Here is a 9,397-nt window from a genome sequence, read left to right as displayed (position 1 = left end):
GAGTGACTGGCCAGGGAGATCACCAGTCCAAAGTTCTTTCTATATAATGGGCCCCTATCAGAGTCCAGCCATAAGGCCAGGCCATAAGGTCCCTACCCCCCAGGAACCGCTTAAAGTGGGCGAGGCACCAAGCCAACAGGCCGGCTTCTCAGGCAGGACATTAGCACGGCACCTTTCCTGGGGCACCTTCCTGGCGCTCCTGTGAACTGTTGCAGGGCAGGGAAGGGAGGATGGTGGTGGTGTCCACTCAGCGCACATGGTGACCGCTGCTGAAGGGCCACAGTGCTCTACGTAGGGGTGGGGATAAAGCCACTGCAGATTCTAATCGGGGTGCGCGGGAGGGCAGGAACTGGCGCTGCTTCGTTGGCTAGGATGGGCCGATCAGTCAGTCACAGCCAGTCCTAAGAAGGGCTCCTGTCCCAGCCCCAGGGCAGGCATATCCGGCCCCCAGGAGACCCCTAGTCTGAGCGGAAGAACGCAGCCGACCGCAGGAGTCTCCAGTCCGAGGGAAGACACACCAAGCCTCAGGAGCCACGTTCTGGCTCTCAGGGGACCCAAAGCAGATTTCCACGAAACGAGGTCCGAGAACTTCTCGGCGGGATGCGGCCAGCTGCGCGCGGGGAAGAGTGCGCGCAGCCTTCGCCCAGTCCTGAGTCAGGCCCTGTCGGCTCCTCGGGCCCCAGGGGCGCCGGGGACGGGGTGCTCTGGGGCAGCGCCGGGGCACTCTTTGCAGCCGGTCACCCCTCCCCCTTCCCCGCAGGCTTTTGCACACGACGCGCCGCGGGCCGCTTCACACGGGGTGGCCGGGGCCGGATAAAGCGGGCGGGCGCGGGGCGCAGCGGCGGGCGCGGACGGGCTGGAGCGGCCGGAGCTGCAGCCGGACGGCCCCAGGGCGGCCCGGGCGGGAGCTGCCGCGCCAAGCAGCGGGCGGCCGAGAGGCGCGGGCGCAGGGGCCCCGGGAGCGGCGCGCGGGGCCCTCCCGGCAGGTGGGTGCGCGCTGCGCAGCGTCCCGCGCGCAACTTCCAGGGCGCCCTGGGCCCCGAGGCCGCGCGCGGCTTCCCGGACCCAGCGCAGGGCGCGCGGGGCCGCATGGAGCCCACGGAGAGGCAGCATCTGATGGACGCCAGGCCCGGAGCCCGGTAAGGCGAGAGCCTGGGGAGGAGCGGGGATTTGAGCGGCATCGGACGCATCTCCCGGTTTGCAGTTTCCAGTGAATGGTTTTGCGGAAGGCTTGAAACGGGACCACACAGAAGGGACGGGAGGTTGGGGGAAGCGAGGGAAGGGAAAACCGAGCGTGGGCACGAGATCATCCCTCCCTCACCGCTGAGCACAGATCCTGACCCCTCGCCCGTTAGTGTGCGGTGGCAAGCCTGGAGCCCCGCCCCTGGCCCGACACTTTGCCCCCGGGCAGCCCCGCCCTGGGAGGCCCTGTGTCCCCAAGTGTGCAAGAGGAGGGTCTGCCCTTCTCCAGAGCCTGAACTGCCTTCCTTCTCCGTGCTTGATTGCACCGGCCCCGCCCCTTGGCCAGTTCCCAAGGTCTTTGCCGCCTCCAGGCGCTGAGAGAGGTGGGGGAGGAGGGAACACAGTGGACCAAGACCCCAAGACTCCTGGACTGGTCATTTCCCCAGCACCCCACTCCAAACACGAGTTTCTGGTTACTCCTCAGAGACTGTCGAGTTTGGAGTGTCCATAACTATTCTTTTAATTGGACACATGGGAACGCCAAGGACTGGAGTCAGCCCTCCTTGCCCCCATCTCAGAGCTGAGTCTCCCCTCTCTTTTCTTCCTTGGCCAGGTCTTACACTGGATCTCTGTGGCAGGAGGGGGCCGGCTGGATCCCTCTGCCCACACCTGGCCTGGACTTGCAGGCTATTGAGCTAGCCGCTGAGAGCAACCATTACTGTCATGCCCAGAAGGGTCCTGACAGTCACTTTGACTCCAAGAAGGAGCAGGCCCGGCGACAGCTTTATGTGGCCTCTGCCATCTGCCTGGTGTTCATGATTGGGGAAGTCATTGGTAAGGACTTTTGTGCTAATTAAATGAAATTGGGAGCATGGATAGTCTGGATGATCCAAAAAGCTTTTCTCCTGGATGTTCCTAGTAATATTAATACTAATAGCCCCAGGGCGCTGGCTGGCTCAGTTGGTAGAACATGCAAAGGCACAGATGGGCTGGAGCAGCCAGAGCGGCAGCTGGAGGGCCCCAGGGTAGCCCTGGCTGGAGTCTCAGGGTCTCAAGTTCAAGCCTCATGTTGGCTGTGGGGCCTACTTAATTAAAAAAAAACAAAAAACAAAACAAAAAAAACCCCAAACCGAATAGCCCCATTTATTGAATGTTCATAATGCTGAGTCTTTTATATACACGTTATCTCATCCAGTCCTCGCAACTTTGTACTGTCACGTGGGTGTTAATATTCTTATTTTACAGATGATGAAACTGAGGCACATTAGGGTTGAGTAATTTGCCCAAGATCATGCACAACTTGTGTGTAAGGGATGGCCTGAATGCCTAGAAGGAAAGAGCATTTACCGAGTGCCTACTATGCTTTCCAGGGCATATTTGAACTTGATTTTCACAGTCACCCTCTAAGTAGATTGTGTCCGTCCCATTTCACAGATAGAAGTTGAAGCTCAGAGAAAGTAAGTCCCTTGCCTATGGTTCAACAGCTAACGGGTGGAGAGGTCCCAAATCCACGGTCTTTCTCCAGAGTCCATGGTTTCCCTGCTGCACACACAGTCTGGGAAGGTGACTTCATGGGGGAGCTGATAAGGACCCCCCCATGTCCCTGGTCCTGCCCTTGCAGGTGGGTATCTAGCACATAGCTTGGCAGTCATGACCGACGCAGCCCACTTGCTCACTGACTTTGCCAGCATGCTCGTCAGCCTCTTTTCTCTCTGGATGTCCTCCCGACCGGCCACCAAGACCATGAACTTCGGCTGGCAGCGAGCTGGTGAGGACCCTGGTCGGGGTTGCAAGAGGAAGCCGGTCAAGACGTGGGTTCTTTGGTGGCTGCAGTAGGGTGGGTCCCTGCGCGAGGCCAAGAAGGTGACGGGTTGGGGATGTCAGTCTCGGCTTCTATCCTTTGGTAGCTCCCGGTCCAATGGGGGAGCCCTGGTTCCCTGTCCTCTTGGAACTTCTAGTCTGCAGGGAAGGAGAGCTCACCTTCCTAAGAAATGAAATGGTCACACTTCAAGAACAAATGACCATGGCCTTAACGCTGCACATAATTCCATGGGTCAACTCTCGGGGGAGGGAAAGGTCCTCAAAGCCTTCTGGAAGACAGAGGCTTTAAACCCCCTTTAGTCCATCTCTGGGCTGCACTGTCATTCTCCTCTTGGTGGGAGATGGCCTAGTCTGTCCTCAGAAGCCTCAGTTTGTCAGCTGAGCAATGGGTACCTATTGTAGTAAGTCAGTTTCTTTACATGTAAAACAAAAGGGGTTGACCCAGATGACTTCTTAAGGTCCTTCTAGCTCTGGCATCCTCTGATGTATGAGTGGTGAGGTAAGGTACAACCATGCCAGCCATACCTTTAGCGGAGTCCCGGTGGACCCAGGCCCTGACTTTGTAGGGAGGGGGCTGGTGGATCATGGAGGGATGGGGAGGCCTCCTCAGTCTTAGGGCCGCATGCTAAGATTGGTGTTGGGGTTTGGGTTCTTTCTCAGAGATCCTGGGAGCCCTGCTGTCTGTACTATCCATCTGGGTCGTGACTGGAGTGCTGGTGTTCCTGGCAGTGGAGCGACTGATCTCTGGGGACTATGAGGTCGAGGGGGGCACCATGCTGATCACATCGGGCTGTGCTGTGGCTGTGAATATCATGTGAGTGTGACCTCGGTTCCCTATGAGTCCCCCGTCCTCGTGCTTTTCACGCACACATCTGCATGCCTGCTCTCAGTGGAAGGAGGCCACGGATGGGCCACAGGACCAGAACTTCTCAGGTGGTCCGAGCTCTGGCAGCTGGGACACCTTGGTCCTGCCTTAGGCCAAGGCTGAGGCCACTGAGGGCTCTGAGTCTGGGGCTGCATCAACTCCACCACTAACCCCTCCCCCCATATGTGTGAGTGAATAAACTGGGAACCTTCATGTCTGAAATGGGGAAGGTGAGTCTAGTTCTTATAGGAGCACATTTTCCTAAGGGCCCTTAGGGGTCCAAGTCCTTTTTCGAAGCTGGTGTGCCTGAAGTTGGTCTCGGTGAGAAGCAGGGTGTGTGGAGCACGGGGGTCTTGTTTGGGCTTTCTCTCCGTTGCTCAGTGGTCTTGGGCAAGCCACTTCCCTCTCTGGGCCTCAACTTCCCCATCTGTGACATGGGTGGGGGGAACTAGATGACCTCCATGGTGTCCTTGGGTTCCAAGATTTGGCATCTTTGTGCCCAGATCCAGCCTGGCACTGGAGCTGAGCCCATTCTCCTGTGGTGCTCTGGACCAAGGCAAGTGGGTTGGGCTCCTCACAAGGCAAAAGGAGCAAGCAGTCTGGGGGTGAGGATTTTTGTCCCACAGGAAGGCCAGCCCTATGAGTGGCCTCTACCTGCTAGGTCAGCGAGCCCCTCGGCTTTGTCTCTGCTTCTGTAGAATGGGGCTGACTCTTCACCAGTCTGGCCACGGGCACAGCCACGACACCAGCCAGCAACAGGAGAACCCCAGTGTCCGAGCTGCCTTTATCCATGTGGTTGGAGATTTTCTGCAGAGCTTAGGCATCTTGGTGGCAGCCTATATTTTATACTTCAAGGTCAGAGCTGGGGACAGAGGGAGGTGGGCCGGGGGGTTGGGGTGGGCAGGGGAGTGTAAGTTATCCGGGGGCTCCTGTCTACACGTGGCCCTTTCCAGGTTCTAGCTCCCTCCCAGCTGTGTGGGGAGAGGGAAGGAACATTCACCCAAATGCCTTCCAAGCGTCAGTGATCTTCACAACAATCCCGAAGAGCGGGTGGTGGTGTTTTCGGCAGCTCGGAAAGGTTCAGTGACTTGGATGGTGTCACACAGCCGGGAAATTGTGGAGCCAGATTCAAACCCAGGCCTGCGTGCTGCCAATGCCTGGGCATTGTCCATCACATAGCGGCCGAGTGATGTAGTGGAAAGAGCCAGGCATTGGGGTTGAAGCCTGGCTCCACCCTTTGCTCGCCGGGTGATGTAGTCCTTTGCTCTAACTGATCTTCAATTTTTCCATCTATAAAATGAGATGTTGGGCCATTGGCATCAAGATTCCTTTTAGTTCCGTCCACATCTCAGTCCCTTGGGTAAGGAAGTATGGGAAGGGACCGTGCCTTATCCTGAGCTGTGATCTGTCCTGTCCCTTCTTCTGGACACAGGATAAAAGGTGGAGAACTGGGAGGCAGAGCCAGGGTGAGGCTTGTGCCCACCACGCAGAGAGCACCCCTCTCCCTGACTCAGCACTGGGTGGGAAGGGAGAGGGAGGCTGAGGTGTTGAGTGATGAGCCCAAGCTCCGCCTTCCCCTTTTTCTGTAGCCAGAGTACAAGTATGTAGACCCCATCTGCACCTTCCTCTTCTCCATCCTGGTCTTGGGGACAACCTTGACCATCCTGAGAGATGTGATCCTGGTGCTGATGGAAGGTAACCTGGGCGTGGGGCTCCCCTTTTGTTCTTGGCTCTCCAGCTCTAACAGGTTTGGGGGGAGAGGGCAGGGGAGTCCCAGCACATTGGCAGGGAGCCAGGGTCTGGAGCCTGGCACAGGCTGGAACACCTCCTGGGGCCCCAGGCCAGTCTTGGCATCGAGCTGAGCCCTCAGGTGTGGCTGTTCCTAGAAACGTCCCTGGGACCAGACCGTGCTTTCCTTCCCTCTAGCCCCATGGTGTCCCCTCCCTGCTGGGATGTGTCCTCCCTGCCTAATCAGGTAACTTCTAAGTAGCACTTGGTGCTCCGCAGCCTTCCCTCAGGCCCCTCCTCAGTCATTGACCTTCCCCGCGGCAGAGAAAGGGGCGAGGATTCTGCTTCCATTGCAGAGGAGGCACACTGACTGAGGCTGAGAAAAAAAAGTGGTGGGTGTTGGACAAGCCTACCAAATCCACTCCAGCTTAGTGCCTTCCTTTCTGAGGCCTCTGCCTCGGGAGTGGATGGCCGGGCTCTAAGGGCTTCCTTAGCGCTGACCGATGGTCTGCCCCGAGTTTCCACATTCACCAGCTTTCTTGTGCCCCAGGGTCTTGGGTCATGGGGCTCAGTGTGGCCAGGGTCAGTCTGAAGTTGGATGCTGGTTTGGAGTCAGCACGAGTTATCTGGCTACGGGTCAGAGCATTTTCTCCAAGAATGTGACTGACCCAGATACGAGTGATAATGCTGATGCCTCATGTGGGTGTAGGGGTCCCCAGTTTGCCTTCTGTCTTTCTTCCTTCCATTCCAAAAAAAAGTTTTCACTGGGCACCTGTTATGGGCCAGGCACTGTTCTAGGCACTGAGGACATGGTGGTAAATAAAACCGACTGTCCTGCTCTCATGGAGTTTCCATTTTAGAGTGGGGCACAGGCAGGAAACGAACAAATAATTGCGGACAGAGTCAAGTGTGAAGAGAAAATACAAAAGGATGATATGATGGAGATCATTTGGGAGGCGGGGCAACACCAGATCTGCTGGCCAAAGCGGTTGTCTCTGAGGAGACAACATGTGAACAGCAGAAAACAGCACTGGGGGTGGGGGTGGGGGAGCAGTTTCCTTCAGCCCCTGTCCCTGCCACCCTCAGGGACCCCCAAGGGTGTGGACTTCACAGCTGTACGGGATCTGCTGCTGTCCGTGGAGGGGGTGGAAGCCTTGCACAGCCTGCATATTTGGGCACTGACCGTGTCCCAGCCCGTGCTGTCTGTCCACATCGCCATCGGTGAGTGGTCAGGATACCCAGGGCAGGGTGAGCGAGAGGCTGCCAGAGGTCTGGGGCCATCCCCGAAGCAGCCAACGACCTCAGATGTTTGCTGGTGTGCATTGAACCTGGCCCCATGCTGAGTACTTTATAGACATGATTTCATTTGATCATCACAACCCCATTTATAGATGAGGAGGCTGGGGCTGGGGCTGGGGTGGGTGGTCAAGTCACTTGTCCGGGCTTTTACAGCTAACAGGTGGCAGAGAAAGGACTCTTAGCCTTAAATAAAGCCAGTGCTTTCCCTGCTCTTGCAGGATTGCGCCAGGTATGGGGACCGGGAGGTTGCCTGATGCAGGAGTGGCCTCTGGGCGTTTCTTGATGCCTGTCTCCTGTGCTGCTGGGGGTAGGGAATGTGATAGCCTCCCGATTGCTCCTAAGGGCCCAAGAGTGAGTAAATGTTCTCTGGTCCCTCCCCTGGGGTGTCCTCTTGGCCCCCAGCTCAGAATGCAGACGCCCAGGTCGTGCTGAAGGCAGCCAGCACCTGCCTGCAGGGCAAGTTCCACTTCCACACTATGACCATCCAGATTGAAGACTACTCTGAGGACATGAAGGACTGTCAGGCGTGCCAAGGCCCCTCGGACTGACTGCCTGGCCAGGTGCCAACGGAGCCATGGCCAGGACCTGCAGGTGGTGGGGCGGAGTGTCCCCCAGGCCCAGCCAGAACGCTGCCTATCCTGGCTGTGTTATAAAGCAGGTCCCTCTCCTGACCTCTGCTCTGTTCAGCGTGGAGGAACTGTTTCCTGCCTCCCCCATCTGACTATAGCCAGTTTAAGGATGAAGATGGCAAGTGTAAAGCTACTATGACCCAGCCCTTCCAGCTTCTGGATTGGTGCCTGACAGGGCTGGGTCTGGGCCTAATCCTCAGCTAAAGCTTTCCTACCACCAGCCTCAGGAAAGGTGGTGAGGCACAGTGAGGAGTGACAGAGGGGAGACTGGCCTCAATGTCCCCTTGCCCACTGTCTTATTCCCCCCTTCAGTCTGTCTGGCCTTTGCCTTATGGATCTATGCAGAAGCCCCGGGACAGTCTGTCCCTCTGCCTATAACGATATGGTTTAAGGAGACCTTGGGGGTTGGGAGTTGAGAGCACCCCACACGCTTACACATGTCCCCCCTGAGAAGGGGAAACCGGGGGGGGGGAAACTGAGGCCTGTCTGTGCCTTCGTCACTTCAGCTGTGAGCCAAATGTGTCTCTTTCCTGGAGGGAGGAGGCTTCTGACCAGGTAGGGGCCTGGCTGCTTTCTTCTTTCCTTATTCCTCCAGCTCGGGCACGTGTGCCAACACAATGGTGCCTTTGCCACTGGTGGGGGGGGGGCAGCAGGGGCTTCAGCTTGGGTCCTGCCCTAACAGCCCCACAGCCCCTGGGCCAGCTCTGAAGCTGGCCCAGCCTACCCTGCTCAGAACTTGAGCATGGACGACAACAGATGGGGAGATGGTGGCTTCCTGAGGTGTATGCAGACTCCCAAGTCAGGGGCAGCTTGTGCTTCCGAGACGAAGAGGGGAGACCTGTGCCCAGTCTCCCAGGGAAGGCAGAACACCCAGTCATATGGTGGCCCTGGGTTTTACAAGCCAGTGCCCTCATCCGAGAATAAGAGACTACGAATGAACCTACATCACAGGGTTGTTGCCAGGACTGGAGCCAAAGCCTTTTAAGCCTGTGGTGTTCCTGGAAGAGCGGTTACTTTGATCATCAGGCTGGAAAGGTGCAGCATGAGGCTGACTCGCCGGGGAGCCAGGTGGGCTGCCCAGGGGCAGCACTGACTTGATCTTGACTCTGCCCGGATTCAGGACTGGAAGAGGAGGGGTTGGTCACCCGCCTTCCCCCGTGAACCTCTTTCTTCCCCTCTGTGAAATAACCTCTTTGTGCCTTTCAGGTATGGCCATCCGGGCTTACCTGTGATCTAGGTCAGTAGGTTCTTCAGCCCCTCAAAATCCGTGGGAAGTCATGTGGCTCGGAAGTGTGTGTGTGTGTGTGGGGGGGGTACTGCGGATGGCTGTGTTCTATTCTACTCCAATCTCTGGAGAAGCAAACCCTCTCTCCCCTGCAGCCACTGCAGGCCCCAGGAACCTGGATCTTGACCTCTACTGGGTGTCAAATCCTTACAGCCCTCTCAAGAGAGGGTATTTGTGGTATTACACTTGTACAGATGGGAAGGAAAACCAAAGCTAGAGAGGTGGAGTCACTTGCCTAAAGGCCCATGGCCAGTGTAAAGCAGGTCTGGGGTTTCTACCTCAGTCACCCCGGCCTCCCTTTACAGCAGGAGCTGAAAGCCTGTTCTGGGCTGCATGTTGGTACAGTGTGAGCCCTTGGGCCTGGCAGTGCCCTCCATGGGTAAGGCTGTGCCAAGCCAGTTCAGTGTCTGGGTGCTGTAGCTGTGAGTGGGGAGGGGAAAGATGCCTCTTTCCCTTGGCTGGGCCTGGCACTCAGAGCCCTCCCTGCCCTGGGAAGGCTGCCTGGGCCACAGCTGTGTGCTCCCTCACCCACCTTCAACTGTTCTTGATCCTGGGCCAGAATGCCTTCCCTCCTCAACTCCCAGCCCC

General features: G+C 57.4%; 1 protein-coding gene across 1 annotated transcript; it reads left to right on the top strand.

Moving 5' to 3' along the window:
- Positions 1-600: 600 nt before the first annotated feature.
- On the top strand, positions 601-7,547 carry SLC30A2 (solute carrier family 30 member 2). Its single transcript, XM_042997773.1, has 8 exons — positions 601-1,139; positions 1,796-2,016; positions 2,804-2,950; positions 3,664-3,817; positions 4,567-4,723; positions 5,458-5,563; positions 6,683-6,817; positions 7,298-7,547. Exons 1-8 carry the CDS (start codon positions 601-603, stop codon positions 7,441-7,443), a joined length of 1,605 nt encoding a protein of 534 aa, XP_042853707.1. The 3' UTR covers positions 7,444-7,547.
- Positions 7,548-9,397: the final 1,850 nt, after the last annotated feature.

This window comes from Panthera tigris, chromosome C1 (genome assembly GCF_018350195.1).
Source record: "Panthera tigris isolate Pti1 chromosome C1, P.tigris_Pti1_mat1.1, whole genome shotgun sequence".
NCBI lineage: Eukaryota > Metazoa > Chordata > Mammalia > Carnivora > Felidae > Panthera > Panthera tigris.
This window is presented reverse-complemented; position numbering and strand designations above follow the sequence as displayed.

Coding starts and splice junctions, on each gene's coding strand:
- SLC30A2 (XM_042997773.1), top strand. CDS start 601: ATGCGGCCAGCTGCGCGCGGGGAAGAGTGCGCGCAGCCTTCGCCCAGT. Junction 1,140..1,795: donor GACGCCAGGCCCGGAGCCCG/GTAAGGCGAGAG, acceptor TTCCTTGGCCAG/GTCTTACACTGGATCTCTGT. Junction 4,724..5,457: donor CCTATATTTTATACTTCAAG/GTCAGAGCTGGG, acceptor CTTTTTCTGTAG/CCAGAGTACAAGTATGTAGA.